The 27634-nt window shown below is 49.9% G+C and overlaps 1 protein-coding gene across 1 annotated transcript in view; it reads left to right on the forward strand.

Moving 5' to 3' along the window:
• The window catches only part of LTBP2 (latent transforming growth factor beta binding protein 2), a 59027-nt gene that overhangs the window by 10688 nt on the left and 20705 nt on the right, over window positions 1–27634 (forward strand). Inside the window, exons 4-8 of the mRNA XM_072337551.1 lie at window positions 15504–15685; window positions 16971–17141; window positions 18573–18773; window positions 19172–19437; window positions 20985–21087. Of these exons, the coding sequence (XP_072193652.1) occupies window positions 15504–15685; window positions 16971–17141; window positions 18573–18773; window positions 19172–19437; window positions 20985–21087 (923 nt within the window). The remainder of the gene's footprint in view (window positions 1–15503; window positions 15686–16970; window positions 17142–18572; window positions 18774–19171; window positions 19438–20984; window positions 21088–27634) is intronic.

Here is a 27634-nt window from a genome sequence, read left to right on the forward strand (position 1 = left end):
CATCACCTGTTCTTTTGTGTGAAGAAGAGCCTGCAGCTTCAGCCCAGCTGCCTCAAGCCTGTTCTGAGATGCTCTCACATTGTTAACCAAAGCCAGAAATCTTGGTGCCCAATTGAAAGACTGTCTGATGGTAACCAAATTCAGCAAGGCCAAGGTGATTCTGGCATGGAGAGGTGGCCAAGCCTGTTCCTTCACTGCCTGGGAGTGGCTGGTGCACAAACGAGCAGGCAGCCTTAGCACATGCCTGTGATCCCACTCGTGGCTGATGAATGTCCCCATGGCAGTGACCTCTTCCCACCCCTATGTGTGCAAGGGCTGGAGAGGAGGGGAAGTGGTGCCCTTGCAGATACAGCACCTGTCTGGGGCTTTCCCAGTAAGGAACATGACCTCAGACTCTGTGCAGAGGCATGAAACCGTGCAGGCATCGGCAGAGTATTACAGATTCAGTGCCTGGTGATTGCTGGGCTGGGAGTGCTGAATGCCCAGCTGCCTGCTATACCTTAAATCCCTTGGCACCATCCCAAAGAAATAGGATGCCGTTAAGGATCTTGCCATGCCTTTCTCCCTCATTCCCCATGAAGGCTGTGGGACATCACCCCATTCCTCACTTCAGTGAAAGCTTCGGATATTCATCCTTTGCAGCACTGTGTGGACTGAAGGAAGGCTGCCTGTACCCTGCCACTGATTGACATCTGTGTGCCTAGCTTCAGCCCATGGGCATTTTCCCGTACTACTCGGTTGCTTGGGTTTTGTCCAGGGACAATGTAACACATGGTATTCAACTGTCACACTGGAAAGTCTTACTGCTGTTTGACAGATCATTCCCAGCTATTTTTGAGTGTTCCCTTCAGCCAACTTCTGGGCTAGCTGTGGAGCAGGGCACCAGGGATATCCTAGGGAATGCCTAAATGCCTGCAGCTGAGGGCTGGCTACTCCTGCTGCTGTTTCACCCAGTCGTGCCCTCTTGCTGCTTGCTTTGCACTGCCACTGTTGTAATCTGGCCCCTGTATGAGCTGGCTTAGTCTGATAAACCAGCAAAACACTAACACAGCAAAATTAAAGATAATTTTCTGCCTCTTCACTGAGCTGAGCTGGATTATTGAGAAAGCACAAGGAGCAGAAGAAGTGAACAGAACTGCAAAGTGAGGGGAAGGAAGGAGACGGACTCCCCTTCTGGGAGAAGCCACTTACCAGAATGGTCCTTTGTCTTACGAAGCTGTGCTCTCAGAGCATCCTGAACTTGGAGCCTGCTTCTTGCAGTTGCAACATCATCTGTCTCTTTGCTACTGCTGAAGTACTTTCTGTGCTTCTGCATCAGCTTTCCTCAATACAAGTGCTCTGTAGAAGCAAATACAAGGGGTGTATTTGCCTTCCCAGAACTGGGTACATCTTGCTTAGAGTTGCAGGTACGAGGATCAGTTCTTAGGTTCTGCAAACACTGGTTCACTTTCATTGGAGTTCAACCGAATAAGTCCGAGAGCAACAGCTTAAGCAGACTTTCCAGACCTTGGTCTCCTCCTGGGTAACGATGAGTTGTGGTAGGGGCACACTGAACTCTTCTAGTGAGCCCACTGTAATCCCACCACAGCTGGCTTGCTTGTCCGGATTGTCAATAAGGAAGTGCAGAAACTTTTGGATGTCTCAGTGAACTGAGGACACTGGTGGTTACAGGTCCCAGCTGTTGTGAGATAGCTTTTAGATCCAGGACAAACAACCAGTCCCCAACCTCCCTGCACGTTCTCATTGCTAGCAAGGAGAAACTGCATGAGAGTAGGAGCTTATAGACCTCCAAGCCACTTCTTGCTGTGCCAAAACAGGAAATCAACCCTCACACGAGTGAATTTGCTTTCTGTTTTTATTTGTGTGTATATTGGCTTTTTATGTGTTTGTTTGCACGGAGGTAGCAATCAGAAGCTCTGAAGTCATGCGCTAGAACAATGCTGTATTAGATGTTGCATAAGCACTCATCAAAACACATGAATACTCCCCAGAGACCTGCTCTCTGAGCAGAGCTGGTGTTGATTCTGCTTTCACTACGTTCTGAAGGGAGTCTTCAGGCAGAGGCAGGAAAGCAGCATCATGGGTTATTCAGAACACTTTTGGACCAAAATATTCCCCGCTTCCCTGAGAGGTGGGGCTGGCTTAGCATGGTTTCTTATCCTCTGCTAGTCAGACTTGACAGATTTATATTTAAAATTGCTACTGAAATTCTTAGAAAAATTGATGAAATTTTTCCCAGGGTAAAGGAAACCAGCAGTCTTGTTCTAGTTACTGTGGTGTGTCAGTGGCTGTGCTAGGCTGCAGCTGGAGAGCCTGGCGTCAGGCTGTCCTGCTGAAGGAGGCTCTTAGTGCTGTTTTCTTCAGGAATAAGAGCTTCTGCTGGCACCACTGCTCTGGAGAGGCACAGGAGTGACAGGAAGAGGCACCAAATCACTTTCTATCTGGAACTTTAGTCCTTCTGAGACTAAAGAAGAAAAACACCCAGCCTTCTCTAGGCTCAGCACTTGCAGAGGAGATGTGGCTATGTGATGGGCAGCTCTGGGATTACTTTGCTGACTGGAGCTGGTGATGCTCAAACTTTCATTCCTCACAGTACAGGCTGGGAGATGCATATCATTCCCCAGGTCCCTTCAGCAGGCTGCAGCTCAGTGAACATTTTGAGGTGGACAGCTGTGAAAGCACATGGGGACCTGCTAGCTGACACAGAAGCTGGGAGAACCCGGTGCTGAGCTGTTTGGAGCAGAGAGTACTCAGGAGAACAAAATCCTGGGAGTGCTGGAGGCCCTCTCAGCTTGGGCCAGCAGCAAATCCTCTCTCATATTGATCTCAGCCTGAATCTCTGCCCGGGGAAGTGAGGTCCTGCTGGACGATTGCGCGGGTGGAGCTGCACCTCAGCCCAGAAGCTGAGCTAAATGGAAACAGCTTTATTTTCCTAAGACTGGAGTATCAGAATAATTCCTGTTTGTACAGCAGGGGGTGGAGAGGGCTCATGCCCTTGGCCCTCTGGCCAGACTCTTGGCTGTTCTGTAGCCACCTGCCCCAGGCATAGAGGAAGGACCTGGGGAGGGACCTGCCACTGTCACCTGAGAAGGTGACTCCTACGGAAGCAGGGTGCTGGGGTGCCTGTGTGCCAGGGTGCCTGTGTGCCAGGTCTGTGCCCATGAGGTCCTCTTGCCCAGGAAGGGTGCATTTGCTGAGCGAGGCGAGCAAGGCACCCTTTCTTTTCAGAGAAAAGAAGAGGTAACCAGGACTTGCAAAGCGTTTTCCCAGCAACCCGGGCAAGGGAAGAGGAAATAGCTGTGGTACAAGGTGCTGAGACACAGTGCAGACAGCTCAGTACAGCTAAGCCCTGGAGAGTGGGGAGCTTCCTCTGAGAGGACTCTGTTTGGGCAAGGCAGTTGCTAGGAGGTGCCTGCTGTTTTCAGGATGTAAAAGGAAGAAAGCTGAGTTGCAACATGCCCACCACCCTACCTCCTGATCTCAGAGCCTCTCTCCAGCACCCAGGAGGAGTCACCTCCTCCCTTCCTGCCTAGAGGACAGGCTGCATGCAGCCCTGGAGGAGCTGTGGCAAGTGCTGTTGGCCTGAAGATGCTGGGAGCCTTGTGCCAGCAGGGAGACTCTGCCAAAGCAGTTCTTCTCTCTCTGGGAAGCTACTGATGAGAAGAGCAGCGAGCAAGCAGGAGGCAGGATCTTGGGTGTGTGGCAGAGGTTGCTGGATGGAGAAAGTATATTTTCCCCCTTTGAAAAATAGCTGAAATAACTCATGCTGGTTAGAGATCAGTTCCTGTTGTGGTGGCGATTGCCCTGTGTGCTCATTTACAGAGGAGAATGAAATCGATTATAGTCACTTTAGTGGCCACAGATGATAGTAAAGCTTCTGCCCTCACAAAATATGACATTGAGAGTTGCAGCTTGGGAAAACCAGCTTAATTAGCTTGTTGTCACTGAGGACTAGCAGATAGAATGAAAATCAGAGCAGTATCTGTTATTTGGATAAGCTGCTCCAAGCAGAGACAGATTTGTCTCCGTTGTTAAAGCAGCATCTGGAGCCTTCTGACTTGCCAGCTTTGAACTTTCCAAGCTTATAAGAAAGCAAGGAGCTTTCTTGCTGCCTTCTTTGGCCTGCTGCTGAGTGCCCAGGACTGTTTGTCCACCGTGACAGAATGAACAGTTCTAGGAGGAGGTCAGTACCATTCACGCACCTACTGAACACACCTCCGCTCTTCTGTTTACTTGCATCCACTTCTCATTCTTGAGAGTTACAATGCATTAATACCCAGATAGCTACAGAAGTAAAAGCTGCCCCTGGCTGATAAGCCCCCTGTGGAAATGCAGTTCCCATCCACAGGCTGAAGGAGGTTTCCTTTTTTGCTTGGGTTGGTACCAGCTCAGCAGGTCCATTGTGGGTGGCTTTGAATTCACAGTGAAATGCTGGTGCCAGCCTTCCCTTCCCCACTGCAGCATGTTTATGTTTGTTACTTGAATGGCATATTTTCCTAATGCAGATAAGTCCTAATTGCAGCTTTCTAAGGTGCTTCCCTTTGGCAATGTAGCTTTCACAAGATGGCCAAGCATTTATGTTCCTTGATCCAAAGCCAGCTTTGAGTAGATATCTGAGACCTTGTTAAAAAATTGAAACTGAAAAGCCAGTGCCAGTCCGTGTGAGAATATGTGAAAAAGAGATTCTACTCGGGGCAATGAGATCTCCATAAGTTTCAGAGCTCGGCCCCTCTCCTGTTTTGACACAGCTGAAAGCTCTTGGCAGGCTGTCTGGGAAACCTAAAGGAAAAACTCAAGCTACCCAAGAGGAGTGTAAATGTCATTTTTCTTACATAAAAATACTTCTATTTTTAAATTATATGATACACCTTCTCTAGCCTGGCACTAGATACACTTGCTCTACTTTCTAGTGCTTTAAAGCTGTCAGCACCATTCTGTTTTATGTGTTTTATGTATTTACTTCCTAGGGGGTTGCATACGCTTCAGAGCAGCGGGAGGATAGCTGGCTTTTCAGGCTCCTTTTAAACTCCAAATATGGTCTTTATATTAGGCCTGGTCCTTTTGCATCTCATTGGGAGTAGTTTCTATAGCTTAATTCAGCCTCGTGGCCCTGGGAGAAAATGTTCAAATGCATTTTGCTTTTCACCTGAAGGAAAAATGCTGCTGCTGTTGAAAGTGGGGTGCATGGCAAATGCGATGTGCCTGTGATGGAAGTAGTACAGAAAATGCAGATCATAGCCTATTTTATATACTGTACATCTATCATCTGAGACATTTATGCCAATACAATTTATATAGCAATTGTTTAAAAAAGAAAGATGTTAAAAGCAGCAAGGCCAAGCAATCAAACACCAGAGAATTTTTCCCTACTGCCTGCATTTGGTTTGTCTCCCAGCTTTTGTTCGGTTTCCATGTGCATAAGCATTGTGCTGCAATTTCTCATACCTGATTGCTTGCTGCCTTTTTTGGTCTAAGCTGATGCCAATGCAAAACTAAAGTGGTTCTCTTTGGTTTTGAGCGTTTCCATAATTCACCCAGTGCTGGCAGGATGCAAGAGGTGGATTGATGCTGATTTGGCACAAGGAGTTGTTGAGATGGAGATGTAGAAGTCCCCATAAAAAACAAGTGCTCCAGCAGTGCTCTGAGATGTGCTGCCTGAAGATGTGCAGGTGGGACTGGTACCCAGCCCTCACACCACTCCATTTTTGGCTCAAGGTGCAAACGCTTGCGTGGAATCACTCTTCAGGGACATACAGAAACTAAGTGCATAGGCAGGAATTAAGAAGAGGTTCAGTCTGGAAAAATATTATCTGTTTCAGATGGAGGAAAAAATCCTCCATGGGAGGAAGAAATCTGGAAGAAGGAGAGGCTGAAGTTTCTCTGAGTAGAAGTAAACAGCAAATTAGCAAATAGAGAGTCATGCAGTGTATCTTCATTTAAGAGACCAACTGTGCTTAGGACACTGAAGGCAGAAGACTCGGCTGTGTTGGCTCTTTTTCTGTTCTCCCTGGAGTCCTACACTGGGTCAGTGTGGTTTTCCTTGCCAGAAGAGATCTTGACAAATTGGGAGGAATTCTGAGAACTGCACGATGCTGGGGAGGGAGCTGAGGGGAATGGTTAACAGACCCACGTCTGCAAAGCTGATCCAAAAGTTGGCCTGAGAGCATAGGGAGCATGCTCAGAGGCTGCAGCTATCTGGAGGGAGCAAAAGGCATGTATTACAACTGGTTGTACCTTAGCAGGGTGGTCCTGATAATTTTTCAGCTGCAAGGCTTTCTGCAACACTAAACTCTTCCAGGGATGTAATGACAGTCTGATAATGACTTAGGAACTCTGCTTTTGCTGTCACTGAGGGGCTGCTCTGCTGAGGGCTGGAGCCCAGTTAATGCTTGCCCCTGCTCACTTCCCACTGTGCCCAAGTCTGCTCCTCTCTGCTGGTCCTCAGTATGCATGCTGAAGGTCATGTGGGAGAGATGTGAGAGCAGGTCCATACTCTTTGTAACATGGATCTTGCCACCAGGAGCTACATATATGTGACCAGGAGTGCCTCTGGCCACCAGCCAGGCTGTAGACTTCTGACTGTTGAGCAGCTGAAAACATGGTGCTTTTTCTGTTAAAGAACTAATCTTTGGGATGCTAATTCCCCAACTCCTGGTAATATTGAGACAGAGGATAGGATAGGATAGGATAGGATAGGATAGGATAGGATAGGATAGGATAGGATAGGATAGGATAGGATAGGATAGGATAGGATAGGATAGGATAGGATAGGCTAGGACAGGACAGGACAGGACAGTTCAGTTGGAAGGGATCTTCAAAGATCATCAGGTCTCACTGCCTGATCAATTCAGGGATAACCAAAAGGGATGACCATATTATTAAGGATATTATCCAAGTGCCTCTTGAACACTGACTTTGAGAGTGTAACTTTTTTACACAGCTGTCACGATTCAGTATTGTAAGTGAGGAAGTGCTGTGTGTGGCAGAGGATGGAGAAGCATGAGGAGACTTAACTAAGTGGAGCTAATAGGTCCAAAGGCCAGAGTGTTCAATCCACATACAAGCCACTACTTCACATTGAAATACATCCTAGTCCTGAAGTGTTCCCAGGATGAGGGGGTGTCTTTCATCACAGTAGATAAAAAGCGTCTTAGGATTAAACACATTTCCTCTCCACCTTGTGCCCTCTGGGTATACTTTACCCTCACTGGCATGCCTTCAGTGGGAGAGGCTTTGCCTGTCCTCTTTATACCCTGTGTAGAGCAGGGGAAGGCTGCTGTCTGTCTCTGCTCCCCAGGGCATGCGTGGGTGTAAGGATGAATAGGGTGATGTGTTTCCTCAGGGCTTTGAAGCTGGCAGCCCAGTGGAGGGAGTTGGTGTTTCTCATCAACAGGATGAACATGAGACTCAGCACTCATTTTCTCCCTGCTGTAAAGGGGGAGAAGTCACCCCAGCTTCACTTTGGCCAGTGCCTCTGCCGGAGGATTCATCAGATGGAGATGGAGTCAGCACCATTTGATGGGTCGGATCGACCTCTCCAGTGACATGTGCTGCTGTGCCAGCTCAATGCCATGCCCTTGTGCAGAGAGCCCGCCTGCAGCCACTTTGGGTCTGGACTGCTTCCAGGGAAGCAGTTGTTTGCTCCCTAATGTGAGAACGTGAAGATGAACAGTAACAGAGTGGCAGATGGCATGTGTGGCACGTGTGGCAATAGAAGGACACTGCACGTCAGTAGAGAGTGGAGCAGAGATGTGTGAGCAGCCACTTTGGCCAGAGAACAAATCAGACCTGCAGGGACTGCTTAGGAAGAACCCGTTAGCTGTCTGCGTGCTCACAGAGGTTCGTTTATGTGGTGTCTGGCAGCTTCTAAGCAGATAAAAATAGCGCTCACAACCCATCTCTTCACTCTTGTTTCTCTGTGCAGCAGCAGTTGGATTAGATGCTGAAGGGTTTTTTTTAGTTGCTTTATGTAAATGCATGCAAGCAAGGGTAGTGTTTGTGGAGATACCTCTGTTGAAGATCTCAGCGAGGTGCCAGCCTGCCACCCCAGTGTGCTGGCTGACAGTGCAGGAACTCCTGTGCTTTAGTCTGGTCTGCCCTCTGTACATGTGCACTCTTGTTAAGTGTTTATTCTACCCTGGGGCAAGCATTGACTGGAGCAGGACAGTGAATTCCAGCTGTAGAAGCAGTAGCACTAGGCAAGCTGGCTTGAGTGCTGCAGGCTGGGTGGCTGCAGAAGACAGCATGGGAAGCATAGGGGTGGTGGTTCAGAGCTGTGTGTTTTGTTGGTGCCCAGGCTCAGTAATGAAGGAGGAAGGTGACTGGAAAGAGGAAAGGGGAGCAGCATCACAAAAAAGGTGCTGTTGCACCACAGGACAGGTTTTGGGTGGCCCTAAAGCATCTGCACTGCTTTGGAGGCTTCAGCAAAGAAGATGCTAGATTGGTGGTGAAGGCACTGAGTGTGGTGTTTGCCGTACTGTAGTCTTGAACATCTCTCTCTGTGGTTTGCACCTGGAGATCCAGAGAAATCTAGGCCAGCCTCTGTCAAATGTCAAGGGGAACAGGGAGATGGAAGTACTGCAGGGTGATGGGAGACAGACTGAAGCGGGGCCATGCTGGGTCAATGGCTTGTTGCTAGCTATGGTGAGGGACAGCTGGGGAGTCTGGGTGCTGCACTGCTCCTTGGCTTCTGAGCTTTCTCTGTTGCTTGTGGGGTTAATAAACTGAGCCAAGATTTATAGGCATTGTGTGGGTGGGCTTGAAGTCAGGTGCCTTGTATGGTGCGGTTTCCCCCCTCCTCCCTGAGTCCTAACAGAGCTGTCTCCCTTGTCAGCATGTTTGCGAGCTAATTGATAATAGACTTCAGTGCTCTCTAAGCAATGCTCCCCCTCTGTGCTCAAGGTCTCGTAGCCTGAGCCGTGAATCCTGTCTGCCTGCTGAGGAACCTGCTTGGAGTCCAAGAAAGGGGAAGTTTCTGGTCTGTGGTCAATTTGCTGCTTTCCAAGGCTGGCTGCTTCCCTCCTTCCCCTGTAGACACAGACATTGGTGTGGAGGCTGCCCATTCTTCTGTGATGCTTTAGTGGAAAATCAGTAACCACACAGCATTACAAAGGGGGAAGTGAATCACTGAGTTTGGTCCCCGTGGCCCCAAGCGGTGAGGGCTGCAAGCCAAGGGGACAGGCAAACATACAAAACAGATAGTGAGCATGTTGTTTGGTGTTTCAAAAGCAAGGGAGAGCCCTCTTGATGTCCTGGCAGGTTATCAGGGGCTGAGCATGACTCAGCCCCTGTCCTGGCTGCGAGCTCTCCTTTTGGAGCAGCCCTTGCAGGCCGAGGCTGGAGGAGCCGGGGTGGATCCCTGCTGTGGGGAGACTTTCTCCGTGGCCCCATTGCCTGCTGTGGGGTGCCCCAAAGACGATTGTCCCTATTGCTTGGGTCCTGCCAGAAAGGCACTGCTGCCCTCCCTGGTCCCCAGGCAAGGAGCAGCAGATGCTCCGGGAAGGGCTGGGTAGCAAGAAGCAGGTGGCTGCAGCTGCTTCCCAAGGGACAGGCAGCCGGCTGGTGGTGAGCAGCCTGTGGAGTATGGGTTTGAAAATAGGGCTCTCAGGAGACAGAGAGGGGAACCCTGAGGGTTTCCAGTCTTCCCTTTTCATTTGACCAGCACCTTCCCTGCTCCCCACTGTTCTGCTCCTGGCACACACCCATTGCTCCTTAGCAAAAAGAAACAAATCCAGCTGAGGGAGTGACTTTCTTACCTTCGTCCACTGACATCTAAGGTTGGCACCACTGCCTACGCTGTCCAGGTTTCACTCTCCACACTGCCTCTGGCTGTCTACCGTGTTGCGGTCAGCCAGACTTTGGCTAGGGAAAGAGTGAGACAGCCGGGATGAAACAACAGTAATACTCCTGTGGCACTTGGCTCTGCATTTCCTTTTATGCAAGACGAAGAAAACACCCATTCCCAGCTTGCTGGCAATCTAGCCAAAATCAACATTCGAACAAAGAGCAGCCGATAGAGGCAAAATCCAGGAAAGACTGAGGTGTTGCTAGTGGGGAGAGGGAAGTGCTTTGAAGAGTTTGCTACCCATGCCTCCAGCCCCAAGGAGGATAGCTGCCTTTGGGTCATTGGGAGAAACCACAGCTGGACATCTGCTTGGATACCTCATGGCTTTTGCTTACCCACATGGATTGAAGTCATTCAAAGTAACCAGCGCATTCTTCAAATAACTTTCTATGTGCAGTGGGTTAGGAAAACAGTATTGTTTTTTGGCCCCCGAGTTCCTGGTTATTTAGATTAGTTTGTTGTGATTTAGCTTACTAGACTTGACATTACAGGCTTTTAAGGAAAAATGTGGTTATTCAGAAGACAGCAGTCTCCATGTTTATCAGCACGGTTGCCAGGAGCCTGCCAGCTCCATCTTCTGCTTGCTGTTTTTGGTGGGGTGAGAGGTACCAGGGAGTCGGCACCTTGCAGTTTTGTTTGGGTCTGGATAGGATAACTGTTATACCAGGGAATGCATCTTTTCTCCTAATCTGACCTGCTCTCTCTAAAAAACCACATTGAGCAGAGGGAAACAAGGGGCAGAAACTTTATTAAACAGTGATTTTTTTTTTTTTTACCTAGATATTATTCTCCCATGTGCTAGTGACCAAGGTCTCTTGGCTAGTGATCCCTTAGTGTCATCCAGGTGGAGATCAGCAGTAGGACAGACTTCTCCTCTCTCTGAGGGACAATACTGCTCCTACCTTCCCTCCTAGAGCCACACTTCCCCTCGGAGTGCTGCTGACATTAGCTGGGTGCCTCCGGGCAGCACAGAAGGAGAGGTGTCCCAGGAGCCTGCATGCTGTCTCTGCCCCACGGGCTGTGCCTGACACAGAGCTAGCTGTCAGCAGCTCTGACAGATGAAGAGCAGGGAAACCAGCTGCTTGGCAGGCGGTTGCCTATAAAGGAAGAGACCACTGCCTCTCTGCAGAGGCTCCATGCTGCAGAGATCTGTGCTGGCCTTGTGCCTGGCTGGAAGTGTGGAAGTGAGTAATACTGCTCTGGGGGAGGCTGTAAGACTGAATGAATGTGAAGCCTTAGGACTTTAAGTGTCCCAGAACATACTCCTTACGGTCTCATCCTCCTCTTTCTCTTCAGTGCCCCATCCTGGAGCAGGTGCAGGCATGGAGAATGATAGTACAAGATCCCCTCTCTGCTGGGAATCTTTAGGGATCTGGAGCCACCCTGTCTGTCTTGTCTTTGCTTTTATTCCTAGGAAGATCCCTGGGAAGTAGGCAGAGATTTCAAGCTCTGGCCTTATGTTAAGGCCCACTGAATGGTTGGGGGTTGCTGATGCCTGACCTGGTGGGCTGACCTCGTGAGCTTAGATCCATATCCTGAGACCCTGCAAAGTGAGCCTCATCTACCCAGCATGGCCTGATTTTGATACTTCAAGGGGAAAACTCTATTTTGTATTCCTTGAGCCAGCCACTTGCTGTGACTTGGGGAGGGAACTGGATCTGACAAACTGGGATAGAAAAACTCCCTCTGCCATTGATTTCTATGGCCTGGAGTAGGAGGGTGTTACTCAGTGCAGTGTACAAATCCTAGAGCTCATCTGCCTAGAATAGAACCAAATAAACATATTAATTCAAAGCAAATCTGCCTCTCTCCACTGCAACACACACAGGAATGCTTTGCCAAGAGGATCCCAGGCTTTTCCTTTAGTTTGGTGAGGCATGGAGTAGTGTTTCTCCTCCATTTTTGCTTAATAAGGCTGACACTGCCTCCCTGCAGTGAGCCCATATAATCCAATTTTCTTCATAACCAAGATGCTAATTATTATTTTTTCTAAAGCTCTTAATGTTGGTGTGTTTTTTTTTTCTCCCTACCAAATCTGATGATCCCGAGAATCACAGTTGTTGTCCCCAGAGCCAAGGGCTAGAATTCTTTTATGCAGACTATGGGCTGTGCCCAGCCAAGCCCTGCTGCTTGCACATAGCGTACTCCCTTCCTCAAGGAAGTGTGTATATTTTATACACAAGGAAGTGTGTATATATTTTATATACATGGTGTGTATATTTTCAAGCACCACAGCTTGTATCTCCCTGTCTCATTCCACTGGCCACCCTTACCCAAGAAATTCTCAAAACACAAAATTGCCGTAGGGTGATCAACACTAGGACAGTGAGTGTTGTTGGGCTGGGGAACTCTCACCTCTCCTCCTTTGGGTGCTTCACCTATACAGTACAAGGTCCCAAAGCCCCAGCCATGTTTGCCCACAGGATCTCTAACCAGAGATCTCTAACCAGAGATTGAAGAACTAGTGTGCCTCAGCTTTTAGACCTTTGTAGCTCCTACGTGCCCTCCCTAGAGCTCTGTGTGTCTTCTTCTTCTTCACTAACAAAGGCAGCTGTAGCACACCAGATAGCAAAGAAGAGGGAAATAGAGACCAAAAGTTTCCTGGTTGGCAGCAGAGATGGATGATTAGCTTAGGAGCATATGGGCAGGTGATGGCTCTTGTGGAAGCTGGGGTAGCAGGTACTCTGCAGAATCTCAGAGCAGCTTCTGGCTGCTGGGGACTGATGTGGTATTGAGATAACATTCACTGCTCTGCAATTATTCTGGTTGTTCTTACCAACCACTGAGAAATAAGAACTGCCTGCTAGTCTCATCTCAGTTTAGATCTTGATTTTAATGAGGCCGCCTGTGCTGCTCCCTTCTCAGGACTTACTCATACCTCCTTACAGAAGCTCAGTCACTTCATTCTCAAAGCTTTCTTGCATTAGAGACTATTAGATTACAGGAAATCCAGAGACTTCTGCCACTGGATTTGAACTGTTCCTGATTCCTACAGTCCAAGGTCAGAAATGATCAGTGGATCAATAGGTGATCTGAAGGAGCTTCTCTAATTGCGTGGGTTACTGATCTTCATCCAGCGACATCTGCAGCATTTCAGTGATCTCTCGTGAAGCAGTGCTATCAGGAGTCAGGGAGTTCACAGCTTTGGTGGTTTTATTGCAGAAAGCAAGCAGCTACGTTGATGTGTGTGGGCGTGATTTCTAGCAGGGAATCTTCTGGCTTCGGTTTGCAGCTGTTGTTTCATGTTTTGCCTTTTTTGTTGTTGTTGCTGTAGTTAGATTACAAGGCGCTTTACACCTGGCATTTTGTTCCTGTGGAGAAACCCGTGCCCTGTAATCAGAGCACCTCTTCATCTTCTTTCTGCTGAGACTGGCTGCTTCAGTTTTCCTACAGAAAGGCATTTTCACCAGCCCTCAAATTGTTTCTGTCATGCTTTTTTCCCCATATCCTCTCAGTTCCTTAAGATCCCTTAGCAAATATGTCGCATTTCACATCAGAATTAGAAGTGACATTTTAGCATATACAGTCCCTACCACGATGAGGCTGTGCAAAGAGGTAAAAATACCTCCCTGTTCCTGCAGTGTTTCGGTACCCTGATGTCAGGGTTTTGAGATGACAGCTCACATTTAATTGCTTGTCATTACCCCTGAAATCTTTTCAGAATTGCTGGTTTCCAGGACTGTCTCCTTCTATCTGCAGCTGCTGCCTGCATTCCTCCTTCTTCGAAGAGTAATTCTGCATTTGGCTGTATTAAAATCCCATATTGCTTGGATGTATTTGCCCTACAAAGTGATCCAAACTGCTCTGTATGCTTGCTCTGTTCTCATCACGATACACCACATTGCAAATTTTCGTGTCAGCAGCACACATTATCAGTGTCAATCGTATGTTTGTTTCGAAATAAACATATTTATTTCCAGATGAAATTGTAAAGTCATGCCAGGCCTCTTACTGATCACTTTGGAACCCATCTAATTCACTCCCTAGTGACAATTACTTCTTGTGTCCTGTCACACTGCCAGTTTGTTATTCGTTTCACATGTGCCTGATTGACACTGTACTGCTGTGTTTATTTTTTATCGGAGTAGCGTGAGCTCTAAGCCTGTCATGTGTGTGCATGTAATTCTATCAGATGATGAAAATGGACTCTTTTGAGGTGAACGGTTCTCCGTAGACCTTGTTGACTTGATATCTTTTATATATTCCTTTCCTTTAGTTCTCAGTTAATTGACCTATGTGTCGTCTTTTCCATTTTGTTGCTCGGGGCTGATTTCTGGCTTGTTGGCCAGCAGTTACCTTGTGTACTGTGCTTGACCTGTTCCAATACCAGCACTGCGTTAGTTGCCTTTCCATCTCTCCATTATGCCAAGACATCCAAGCCAGGAATGTCTGTGAGCCAGGGCTACTGTCAGCCAACTGTTGTTGGATTAGCCAGTCCTGGTGATCTTAGAAAACTGTTTCCAGCAGATGCTGTAACACCTCCTTTTGCTGAGTTTGACAGGGAAAATGGCAAAACCCCTAGAATGAGATGCTCTTCTGTGGGATGCTCTTCAGTGGGAAAGGCTAGCCTGAGAACTGGAGGTGTTGGTGTGGACAAACAGAAGACCTGCTGGTACTTAAGATTGGTTTCAGTGGAATATCTGAGGCTGGGACGTGCAAAGAAACTTGAGGCATATAGGCAGCCAACCCATTTGGGGCACTTGTGTTCTGAAGTCTTTTTCCTTGCAGGTGGTGCAAGCAAGAGTGAGGCTTAAACTTCATGACAAGCACAGAGCACCCTCTTGGGGGCTTAGTGCTGCCAGGCAGTACAAAGGAATGGGAGTGAGTGCAACAGAGTGATGTGCTGTTGTGCAGGTTTCGTGCCATAAACTCTGCCTAGCACTCTACATCTCCTATTCCATAAGGTGTTACCTTGTCAGTCAAATGACTTGGTTGTGCTTAGCCTCCAGAAAACACCAAAAGCTATAAATGCAATTACTGTGGAGAGCTGTAACTACATTTATAGGGATGAGATCTTGGTCATTTTCTCTTGTTTGTGACTCTCATGGGGCAAGTTCTGTTTATTTGCCTGGCCTGGTTTCACTTCTGACTGCCTTTCTGTTTTTTCAGCACTCGGCTGGGGCTGGGAATATAGGGCCAGACAGAGCTCCCCACCATAAGAGCAAGCAGATTTGAAGCTGTTTGTGTTTGCTGGAGACTTTGTGGTGGGTCAGGCAACAGCAACAGCATACAGAGCTTCTGAAAGACAGATGGCAGAATGCAGTGACAGGCTGATGAGACCCGGTGGACATGGGGGCTGGGGTGAGCAATGTACCTCAGCAGGTACAGAACTGATGACAGCCTTGGCTGCAGTGCTGAAGACAGATAATCATCAGAGATGGGGTCCCTAAAGAGAGCCAAGATGGCTCTCCATCTTGAAGAGGGCAAAGGGTCAGGCATGGTCAGGTCTTCTGGGGACATAGATATCAAGGACGTGGGGCATCATCCCTAAAGTGGAAAAAACAAATAAAAACAAGTGAGGAGGGAACCTAGCAGAGCTCCGCATGAAGTCAATGGCTCAGCTTGGTGGTGAGGTGCTCACAGGACGTTATGGCAGATGGGCACCAGGATCAACACAGTTACTCGTGAGGAGTATCAGTTCATTTCTTCTCTTCTACAGGACTCAGAGTAGAATTGGCTCTCCTGTCTCAACCCAGCACGCAGGGCCGTCACGGACTGTCCGGCGCTACCCTGCCAGCAACGGCCAGCTCACGTCTAACACGCTGCCCAACGGGCACGGACACGAGCAGGGCAGCTCTGGGCCAAATGTGGCCTTCCAGGAGCACACGTTGGCTGCAAGGGGTAAGGCATACAGGGATGTCACTGCTGGGGTTTCTTGTTGGGTCCTGAGGTGTGACTGGGAAGGGCAGTGATATGGGTAGGAATACCATAGGGAGGGGGAGACAAGCAAAGTCACAGGAGGTGCCAGCCACCTCTGTAGCACTTTGAAAGTGGGGAGTGGAGAAGAAGAGATCCTATCTTCAAGGAGGAGAAGGGAGCAGAACGGAGAAAAACTGGGAACTGGAGGAGTAAGAATGGTGATTCTACAGGCGCTGGCAAAGAGAGACCCCACTGAAGGGAAGCAAAACGCTGGTGGCAGGGGAGATATGACAGATGCCTCCCAGAGCTTTTGAACATTACTCCAGCACACTGCCTGAGGGGGGTTGCCTCAGCCTTTAGGAATGGTGCCTCCCAGCTTCTTCCTCTGTTAGAACAGCCCTGGAGGTCAGATTGTGTAACCAGCACCTAGTTTTTCCCTTTGGCTACCCCCTTTGTGTCTTCTGACACAAGTAGGGATCAGGCCAGTCTGCCTGCAGTTTCCGAGGCAGTGTCAGCAACTCCCCATCTGGGACAGATGCAAGTTGTCTTCTGCAGCTTGGCTTCCTCTGAAGTCATGGTTCCCCGAGGAGGCTTCAAGGCATCTTGGCCCTTATGAGTAGGGCTGTGATCCTGATTAAAGTTGTAATCTGAAAGTGGGGACTGAAGTGGGAAGAATGAAGGGGGAGTATAGCAAGGGGGGGGGAGCCCAAAAAATGGCTATCTTGCTGGGCCGGAATGGAGAGCTCTGGTGCTGAGCCAGCTAGCTCAGTTAGTCAACAGTTCTGCATCTTGTTCCTTTCCACAAACCTCCAAGAGCTCTGAGTACAGTTCACCCCTCTGCCTAGTGGGAGGATGGTGAGGGACTGCGGAGGGGTGCAGGGTGCAGGAAAGCAGCAGTCACTTGCAGGGAGACATGGATGTTCTCAAAACTTGGTCCTTGCTGGACCAGTGTGGTTGTGTGGGAAGCCCTTCTGTGGCTCAAAGGCAGCCAACATCCAAGCTAATGAAGTGGTTTGAGAAAAAAGTCCTTTTATACTGGAGCTAGTGGGTGTGTGGCCCTTCACAGGTCACATATACTGGAGTTATGGCAGAGCATGCTGCTGGAGATTTTTCCTATGTTGACAAACTCTGAATGATGCTGGAGCAGAGGACAGGCTGGAGTGAGCGGGGAGAAAGTTCTTGCTCTGGAAATGGGTTGGAGATGAGATTACCTGTCCCCTGGCCTGGAGATCCTGCTTCCACTTAGCACCATCCTTCTCTTCTATAGGAGCAAACCTGACAGAGAAGATTAGGAAAATAAAAATCATCTTCACACCCACCATCTGCAAACAGACGTGCCGGAATGGGCGCTGCTACAACAGCTGTGAGAAGGGAGACACCACCACTCTCTACAGCCAAGGGGGACATGACCACGACCCCAAGTCTGGCTTCCGCATCTGTGAGTAGCCAAAGGCTCCCAGCCCGCCTTCTTGCCTGCTATCCCTCTCTCCTCCTGCCTTTCCTATCTCTACAGACTGAGGACTTGTGTTGGTTGGGGATGGGAAGAGGCCTCTCCCAGTGCCTAGAAAGATGTCTCTTGGAATCCTTGGGGTTTAGTTCATCTTTGTCTCTGGGGTAGCAAGACAGACCTTGCCTCATTGCTCTCTTTCTTGGACAAGCAACTTCTATTTCCATTCCGCCCTAGGTAGGGGGACGTGTGTATTTGAGCCAGGCCTGCAGCCAAGCCTCGCCGCCCCTTCCTTCTCCAAGCCAGCTCACTGCTTTCATTGGCATCCAGTCCTGGGGCTGACTTTCATCACCTAATTTCCTCCTGTTCTCTCCTTTCACTCACGTGGCAGCCAGGAGAGCTGGCTGCAGGTTGCAAGCCATTCCTATAGACAGGGCTGCAGAAATCTCTGCTCGCCTTTGAGAGCTGCTAGGATTGCTCATCTTGGTCACTGGGATACTTAGGTGCGGGTTGGGCACATCCTCTTGGGTCCACCCGGTGGGAGCAGCCATATGAGCCTCTGTGACTTAAGCTTTTCCAACACTGAGTACATTGTAGACACTGAGTGATACGGGTTCATGGGAATTTCTGCCTAGTCCAGTGATGCGTCAGCTCCCCGCAGAACTGTGCACGTGACTTGAGCAAATGGAGCTCTGAGCAGGGTAGGAGGCCATCCCCTGGGTGAACCCAACGAGCCATCCTGGGATATGCAGAAGCAGTATCTCATCTCATGCTGAAATGAGTCAGGATGATCTGTTAGGAAATTCCGTGCCTTGCCTGAAAGCCACTTACACAGAGTTGCTCCAGCCATCTGATGAGACCAGAAAAGACGTGACTTCAGTTTCATCAGCAGCAGATGCTTTTTCCGAGCCTGTGTAGATGAATTGCTCCAGTTCTTCTGTCCCGCTCCATGCTTCCCCCACTCCAGCTGCTGGCAGGGCTGGGGCTGGCCGAGAGAGAGGCTCTGCACATGTGGCTCCCTGCCCGTTCTCTCCTCTGCCTCTCCCGTCCCCGCTCACCTCCCTTCTGGTTGGGAGGAAAGTCCTTGCCAAGTTGGGAGGGGGCTCAAAATCCCTCAAAGCAGAAAAGCAGGAACTGTGCTAACTCAGCTGCCTATGACTGCCACAGCTCCTGCCCTGTGCCAAGGGATGCTGCTGGGCCAGCAACACTGCTCCACAGTACAGATGCCCCACGCTGGCTGTGTCCCCAAGAGAGGGTTTATCATCACTCCACGGCTCCAGCTCTGTGCAGAGTTCAGGAAGAGCTGCGATTTCTATGCTTGCACAGCGGGGTTCCCAGGGCTCATGCCAGCCACGCTCCAGTTCCTCAGCTAAAAGCAAGGGTTTGGTGTCCCCACTAAGCAGGCCTCCCTTTGCCTTGCAGACTTCTGCCAGATCCCCTGCCTGAATGGAGGACGCTGTGTTGGCCGTGATGAGTGCTGGTGCCCTTCCAACTCCACGGGGAAGTTTTGCCACTTGCCGGCCCCCTCTCCAGAAAAGAAGCAAGGAGGGAAAGCACCAAACACCATAGCCAGTGGCTCTATGAAGCACTCCACGTACACCCTGCCCTTGTCCAACCAGTTGGGTGAGTGCAGTTCCTCTGACCACTGAGGCACCTGGCTGGAAGAAGGGCTGATGCCTTGTGCTCACAAAGCCTTGCCCTGGGGATCTAGCTGTGGCCAGGAGAACAAAGGGTGACCAAGACGGTGGGGGTGGGAATCAGGAATCTTGGGAGAAGCGCTGTGAGGATAAAAGAGGAGGAAGGGGTAAATGGTGCTAGCTGTAGCACAGGTAGGATTAGGTTCAAGGTTAAGCTCTTGGTAGGTTTGTCTTGCTTTCAGGACAAAGTGGGAACAGAGAAGCAGAGAACTCTGGTAGGTTCAGTCTGCCTCTCCCCCTTGCAATTTGTTGATGTACAGAATACTCTTCAGGTGCCATATTGTTGCCAGATCATCACAGCTATTGTATGAACTCATCTTCCAGCTTCCCTGAACCCTTCCCTGGTGAATGTCCACATCAACCACCCTCCAGAAGCCACCGTGCAGATTCACCAGGTGGCCAGAGTGCGGGGTGACTCAGAGGTGTCAGAGGAGAACAGCGTGGAGGCAGTGCTGGTGCCTCAGATGGCCGTGGTGCCCTGGTACACCTACAGCAATGGGAACGGCAACAACATTGCCACCGAGGGAGGCCAACAGAAGAGACCCCAAGGGCTGCTGGGGAGGTGCTTTCGGGAAGCTCTCCATGGGCAGGTGAGAGGTCACTCATCAACTTTGGAAGTGTGTATGGACATGTTTCTGTTTCTGGCTTGTGCATGTGTTTGCATATGGGGCAGGAATGGTTGGCTTCCATTGCATGAATCGGTTCAGCATGATGTGTGGACAACATCCAAATACTACAGGCATGGGCAGCAATGTGTTATGTGGGAAGAATGTATTGTATGTGTTACTTGGGAAGAAAATGTCTTGTTTTGGCCCAAGAAGGAGGCCATGCTATCTTGCCCTGAGCAGGCTGTGCCCTGGGGCAGCATAGCCCAGACTTGATAGCTTTCACACACAGTCTCGTTTAAAATAGGGTGCCCTATTTATAGCAACATTTACAGCCACGCTCTGTGATTATTGTAGGAAATGTAAAAAACATAGGAAAATTCCTTTCCCTCTCAGACGATAAATGAAAGTCTGATTTCCATGGAACGTCGCCTTCCTGGGCAGCTCGGTCAGGGCTTGGGAAGCAAACGCTCATGAGGGGCTTTCTCACCCCCAGCCTGCAGTCATCGTAATTTCTTATTTTGTCTCTCCCCATATGTTTCTTTTGCGTCACTGGAAAAGTATTGGAGGTTTTTGGCACCCATAGGAACACCTGTGAGTTCCCTGGAGCTGCTCGCTCTTAGCAAGACCCTGGTGGGGCAGTCCAGGACTCTGCCTCCTCTCCCCACTCAGCCTGTTCCCAGGCCTGCTGCTGGTTCTCATCCCATCTTTTATTCCATCCCATCCAAGACACTTCTAACCAGATTCCCTAGCACAAAAATAAATGAGATCAGACCGTGAGCATCTCACAAGAGAGCTGGAAAACCCTGTTCCTGTGTGGGCACGGCTCTCTGACCACTGAGGCAATTTTGCCTTTCCTGTGACCAGCTCAGAGATGCTCTTGGGAGCACTGTGACTTAATCCAGAAGCTGCAGAGTGGGAGAAGTAGGGGGAGGAGGCAGGTGTACCCCACTTGTACCCCGCTAGGTGGGGCCAGTCCGTGGAGCCCAGTGGGACATGCTTACCTCTCCCTGCTCAGCCTGCAGCCTAGCTGATGGGAATGCAAGTGTTGGGCACACCGCCATCCACACATGGATGGGGGCCAGACTTGGCCTGCAGGCCGTGGCAGCTCGATTCTGATGGGGAAGCCTGTAATCCAGAGATCCTTGGCGGGGGAGAAAGAGAGACTCATTAAGCAAAGGAAAGTGCCTGATTGCCAGCTCCCCACAAGGCTGGAGTTGTGCACCCATTTTGCAGGCTAATCACCCAGCACGGGGCTGAGCCGAGAGCTTGGCAGGGTGATAACATCTCTGGTGCACGTTCTGCTCTGCTGGATGTCCCCTTCTCCTCTGAGGGGTGCAGCTGTGGGAGCCATGTGTTTTTCAGTCTGCAGAACTGTTTAGTGTCTTAAACTGCATCCCCAGCCCTGTAGAAAGCTGTGCATGGTGCTGTCATCTACCCGGAGTCCTAATCACCCTTGTGAGCCAAGTGGGACAGATGCTCAGTCTTGACTCCAGCCTGGTGATGCCTGACCCTTCTCTCTCTCTTAACAGTGCACCAATCCACTGCCAGGGCTGACCCTGCTGGAAGACTGCTGCGGCAGCGTGGGGCTCTTCTGGGGGGTGGACAGGTGCCTGGCTTGCCCCCCTCGGCCAGGTATGTACTGCAGTCAAGGCTGATGCCCACCGCACTGCTGGGCACAGCAGCCTGCTTAGGTGTCAGCTCCACATGTGGCACTTGCTTCTCACTGCCTGTGTAGCCAGTGGTTCCCTATGTGCCAGACTCATTAGGAGGGAGAAACAGGAAAACAACAGCCATGGTTTTAGGAGGTGCAGTCCTAGATTAGCAGAGGAGGCTGCAGACTCGGCCCTATAGAGTTACGGGTTTGCTCTCAGCCCGACACAGGCTTGGCAGGGGCTCTGGAAATAACACTACATCAAACAATTGGCAGGAGTGCACCCGCTGTCCGTTCCAGGGGCACAGGCATCCAGTGCTGCTGCTCTGTGCTGGGGAACTGGATGGGCCCACCTGGCCCCAGCAAGGATTCCTCACTGCCACAGTATACATTTGTGGGGGGGCCATGCGGTGTTGGCTGGAGCAAGATGGGATTGGTTGGGGGCTCAGTCCTCACACATTACCCCCTCACACCTCACAGGAGAATGTGGAGGGCCTGTTCTGAGGGTCTCCTCTCTGGGGGTAGCCCCCCATAGGACATGTGTGCCTTGCATATGGCCTGGCTGCCTAGATGGGGTGGGGTGGGATGATTTCAGAGCAACCAGCTCCAACCTGGTCTTGTGCAGGACATGGTGCTGGGTTCTGCCAGATGTGACACAGTACGGTACAGAGAGTGCAGCTCAGCTTTTGCAGGCAGGGAGCTGCTCTCTTCTTTGCTGCCCAGCTTCATCAGTCTCCCAGCTTCATCACTCTGACTGCTTGTTCACGTGCTTTACTGCTCATAAGCACTGAAGCAAACTCAGCAGTGCTTTGACCACAGAGAAGAACAGAGGTGTCCAAGACAGGAGGTTTTTTGTCAGTGTGATTTTGGCTCCTCCTAGCTCTGCCTCTCTTTCACATGTATACTTCCCAGGGCTGCTTGCATCTCTTTCTGTGCTCCCTTCATTCAGCTTATCCTCGGCCAAGCTGGAGCCAAATTCTTTGCAGTCACAGACTGGGTTCTCAGCAACTTAGAACCCAGCACAGCTCCAAAAAGCTCTGAATCTTCCAATTCTGCTATGGATCTGTCTGTCTGTGCTTCTCTCTGTGCCAGCCACAAGTGTGCAGGTGACCATGCAGCTGCTAGAGTCAAGGCAAGCAGAGCAGTGCCTCCAGATGCCTCAGCCTCCTCTTCTTCCCATGGCATTCTAGTGTTTCCTTTAGCATGCCTCCCTGGTCACAGCCTTTTCCTGCCCATCTCACAGTAGTCTCCTGCTCACTGTTTCCTATGATCCCTTCATTAGGAAGCAGGACAGCTGCTCAACACTTCTGTTAGGCTGCATATGGCTGCAAAATCTCTTTTCTCTTTCACCACTCCAGGATGTTAGGTTTCTCTTGGCAGTTTTGCCCATAGATGCAGCAGGGTTGGCTCTGCTGGACTTAGACTTTCAGAATTCCGAAGTGTGTCCTTAATCACAGGCTACTATGAAAATGATTGTGAAATACCTGCATATGTTCCTTGCAGTCATCCAGCAGAGCAAATGTGTTTGAGAAATACCAGCAGGTCCCAATCCCACAGCTCAGCACATGCCCAAGTTCCAGCTGCAGCTCCAGGAGGTTGTCACTGCTGCTCCTTGTTGAGTAGGCAGATGTTCGTCTGGCTTTTTTTCAGGTGAATTTCATGGTAATATGAAAAATGTATCCCCTGGGTCTTCTGTCTTTCTGTGCCACAAGAAAATCCCATCCTCAGTCCCTCTGGCTCTGGGGAATACAGTTCCCCCTTGCAAACCAAGTGGCTCTTGTTGATTTTGGCAGGAATTCAAGCTAGCCAAAGGCACCGTGTTTCCATCCTTTTTAATTGTGTGCAAATATCTTCCACTGTTGGCTACCTCTGGTTGCCTGCCTTGTAACAATCCACACATGCAGGAGACCACACAGTGCAAGCGATGGACGATGTAGGGCAGATGCTTTTCCAGAGAAAGCACGCTTTTCTCTGGAGAGGTGTCTTCACACACAAGAAATCTCACTTGGAGGCAGAGCCAGGGGAACACTCAATTCTCCATAATCTTTCTGCTTTAAGAGAGCCACCAAGCACTGTAACCTCTCAAAGACCTCGTGCTGGGGTTCCTGGGTCCAGCACGAAGTCATTGCATCATTCTTGCTCTAGGCTGTGTCCCAGGCTCATGTCTAGTCTGTCTTCTTGTCTAGCTGGCTTGCTTTTTGCTCTCTCAAAGTTGCTGGGCTGTCATTCGGTAACCTGCGGTCATGTGCGTGGAGATAACATGTCCAGTGGATGCTTCCAGCTTGCTTCTTGGCACAGCAGTCTTTGACGAGAGCTCTGAGTTGCGCTCGTGCATCCCAGAGAAGCATGCACCAAAGCAGACTTGACAGCTCTGGGAATTTCATTCCAGCAACCAGAGACAGAAATGGCAGAAGCAAGCTCAGTGTAAACACTTACAAATGTACAGAAGTGCAGCCAGGCAAGAGCTAGACAAATGGAGAACTTGTTTGGATTGACTGTCTGCCCGAGACACTGATTGTTAGTAGAGTCTGGATACGTCCGGATGTCTCTGTCGAGTGCAACTTTCATGTTTGGTATATATTTGTGCACGGAAAGACATCAGAGAAGAGGAGGAAACCAAGGCAGGCATTTGTCCGAGTGAACCTGCCATGATCAGTCTCTAGTATTATTTGTGTTTTGCCTTGTGTCAGAAAAGCAAAGGTACTCCAATGCTTTGACTACGTTCTGCTGAATTCAGAACAGAGGAAGAGATGTGGTGTGACCTGGCCAGAACTTTCCGTACTGGGTTTTCCATTGCAGCAGATGGAAGATAAATCTTGAAGAAGGATGGTGGTGTGAAAAAGGAACTGGGCTGAGGAAAATGCAGGATACCAAACATAGGCAGGACATTTGGGCAGTGCAAAGGGACACTGCTGGGCAGAGTTGCTCCTGCTTCTCTCCAAGACCACATACAATTTCGGGGTATGTAGTTGCCTGAAGAGAAGAACATGCTGGTGCAAGGACAAGAGATGGGCCACGCCAAGTAAAGCCAACAAGGCCCAAGAGAGCATTTCATCCTTCCCTGGAAGCTACTGGTCAACATGTACCTCAGAGGGGATGTGAACTTGGATGCTGCTTTTCCTTGAGCATTAGGTTGCCCTGGTCCTCCTCAGGCACATGGAAATAAAGGAAACTGGTATCACGGCCTTTTTTTCTGAGGGCAAGGTGCTTACTCTGATGTAAGGTCACGTTTCTTCCATCTCATGTTTGTTCTCTTTCCCTTCTCCAAGATTCAGAAGAGGGGCAGATTCTGAGGTGTGCAGCCAGAGAGGTTCTGACAATCTGCAGGGTTTCACTAGTAGAGAACACAGTGGGAGAGCAGCTAGCCATGTGGGGAGGGTGCTGCTCTTGCTGAGATGAAGCCCTTTGTGGTGGCTTCTGTGCCTCAGCCCCTCCTCTGTTCCACCTCCTTGGTTCTGCAAGCAGCCTCACCTTTCTGCATGGGCCTGGGGGATTTTCTGGCCACAGCAGTAAACCAGCATCTTCTAGGCTCTCTTTGTTAACTGCTCATGCTGCAGCACAGGCTTGCACCAGGCTGAGCATGGCCTTGGCTGTGCTCGCTTCTGATCTTCCTGTGCTGCTTTCCATCCTCCTGCCCAGAGGTTTTAGCTGCATTAAGAAACAAGTCTTTGAAGGCTATTGTTTTGTTTTCATTCCCATTCCCCATGTTTTTTCAAGTTTTTTGTCCTAGAGAAAAGTCTGAATTTCAGTGGAAAGTTGGATCTTGTAATGTCTGGCTTGGCATCCACAGCACTCCCCAGACAGACCTCCCACTGCGAAAGGGGTGGCAGCTCACCCATGGAGCCGTCACCATTGAGAATGCGGAGTGGATCCGCCAGCCACACACTCCTCTGTGCCGTGCCTGCAGGCATTGAGACAGCTACAGGAATCCCCTTGAAAATCATCCCCTGGTCTGCTCTTGTTGCAGTCACATTAGGGAGGATACAGAAAGGGGGGAAGAAAGGAAATATGGGAAGGAGGCTGTTGAGGGGTCTGCTTCTGTCACTGCTGCATCATGTGCCATACAGAGTCTGGGACAGTAAGGAAGGGCTGGAGGTGGGGAAAGAAGCTGAAATCTCTACAAGATTATGACAGTACTGCAGAGAGCAATACCTAGCCTGGGCAATTGCGGTATTTTTCACACTGCCCCATTCTGCAGAGCTCCTGTTTTTCCCATCAGTCATGTGCAGTATTGTGGTCTCAGTGCATGGCAGCACAGCACTGCAAAAGTGTTTTATTTTTAAGTATGGAAGTAACCTATACCACTCTGGAAACAGAATGATGTTCTCTCTGCTGAAATGACTCCAAAGACCAACAGCGATTACTTCTTTTCTTTCAAGTAACTTTTCACCTTGAAGATCTTTGTTGACCATGACTTGGGCTTGGTTTAGTGTTTTAGTGCAAGAGGGCTTGGCTTAGTGTTTTATATCAGCACTGGTGCACTCCCTCCCCTCCCCAGCCAACATGCCCTTTGCTAGGGCACTGAAGAAAGCTGTAAGGGGGCCTGGCTACAAAAGAGCATGCAGAGGAGAGGAGAGAGGTTGTGACAGAGCTCAAGGATTTACACTGTCTCCTTGTCTGTTCTGCCTGGGAACTCAGATTATCCCCACAACCACAGCCTTTGGCCTCAGACCTCTTGGTTTGATATCTTCAGAGTGCTTTTCTCTGGAGACTGCTGGGGGGTCAGAGCTGCCCTGCTCTCCTGCCAGTGGGTTTGGCGGCTGTGACACCACGTTGGCTCCTTTCAGCATCCCTGTGCTGAGAAACCCATGACTAGTGCCTGCAAAGGGAGACACTGGGGTCCATCAGAGCTAAGGCTGTTCTGTGGAGCCAGACCAGGGTCTCCAGAAACGGCTGCCGGTCCTTAAGGTGGCAAAGGAGGTCAGCAAGACAAGGTTCTGCAGAGAGAATGCTTTTTGTTTTTAAATGGAAAGAGTTGAAAGAAATGGGCTAGCTTTCAGCATCCAAGCATTTCCTCACTGCTCATCTAACCACAGACCTGCCTTTTCCCCTTTTAATAGTGATGTTGGCTGGCTTAATGTAATGTATTATCTTACCCTACAAACCTTGCCTCACTCAAGGCCTTGCAGCTACCACCACTAGCAACAGTTTCTTTCCATTTCACCATCAGACTGATCTTTGTCCTGTTTTCCTGGTCCCCATTCACCTGACTGTCAGCACTACATCTGCCCACTGACCCAAGGGCTCAGGGGAAGCCAGGATTCCCAAGCAAAGCCTCTGCTCCTGGGATGGCTGGCTCCAAAATGTACCTGGATGCTTAAAAATCATTCTACTAAACTGCAAAATTCCTATTTCCATGCATTTGTGTTTTGTTTGTTTTTCTCATTCTGTGCTCAAATATTGTCCTAGCTGAAGACAGAAGAGCTGGAGGTGAGGAAGGGCCGAAGGTTGTTAGGTCTGTGTAGAGCCCATCACTTCAGTGCCAAAGCCACAAGGCAGAAGTGCCCAGGAGACAAGGCTCTGAAATCACACCCTTGAATCAGGAGCCAGGGCACTCTGCCCACAGCATGCCAGAAATCCCTCTGCCCAACAGATGAAACTCAGCTGCTCTATCAGTGGGCTACGTCTCCAGGAGGATCTCTTCCCAGAGAGAGTGTAGACAGACAGACAGACACAGGAGGCTGGGATCTCTGCCCTCTCCAATCAACAGATCTGCTCTTTGCCAGGCATTGCCCTTTGCCAGCTTCCAGTGGAGCAGCCTCCAAAGCCACTCTCCCATTCCACCCAGTGGCATGGGAGAGAGATGGACACTGAACCGCCTCTGCAGGTTCTTTCCAGAGAATATGTGTTTCTTTGCAAGACTAAGATGTCCACGTGCAGCCTTGTGAGAGTGATTTGATGCACTAATGAGCTGCAGGTTTCTCTGGACTTGCCTTGTAGTGCTGAGGTGGCTCCAGACCTGCCTGCTCACCCACAACACTGCTGCTTTCTGCCTTGCCTTCCCCCAGCAGCATCTGGCTGCGGGATGCTGCACAGGCTTAGTTTCTCTGCAGGGGCTTTTTGGAGAGGGAGCAGAGCTTTGACACGTGTCATCGCTGTTTGATCTCCGGCATGTGTGGCTCCCTGTTGGAGGACTCACGCATAACGATGCTGCTTCATTTGAGCGTCTGTTATCACATTGTGCTGAGGCTGACAGATGCTTCCAAGCACAGTTAATGCCTGTCGGCAGCCCCGAGCCTGCAGGCTGTAGTGTGGGAGGACCTGGAATCCTGCTGGGGTGCCAGAGGTTGTTTTTCCCTTCCTGGAAGGTTGGAAATATACCCAGTGATTCTTAGTATCACCCCTCTCCCTTAACATCCAGATATTTATGTGCCTCTGCTGCCTACAATCCACGGCTGAATTGCTGAAGGAGTTGAGCAGGCTTTTCTTCTCAGTCATTCATTCAACAACTGAAAATCTCTTTCTGCACTTGGAGAGCCTTGCAACTTCATTAAACGCACCTGGGGAAGTGAGGCTTTCTCCTCTTTC

Source organism: Excalfactoria chinensis, chromosome 5 (genome assembly GCF_039878825.1).
Source record: "Excalfactoria chinensis isolate bCotChi1 chromosome 5, bCotChi1.hap2, whole genome shotgun sequence".
Classification (NCBI taxonomy): Eukaryota; Metazoa; Chordata; class Aves; order Galliformes; family Phasianidae; genus Excalfactoria; species Excalfactoria chinensis.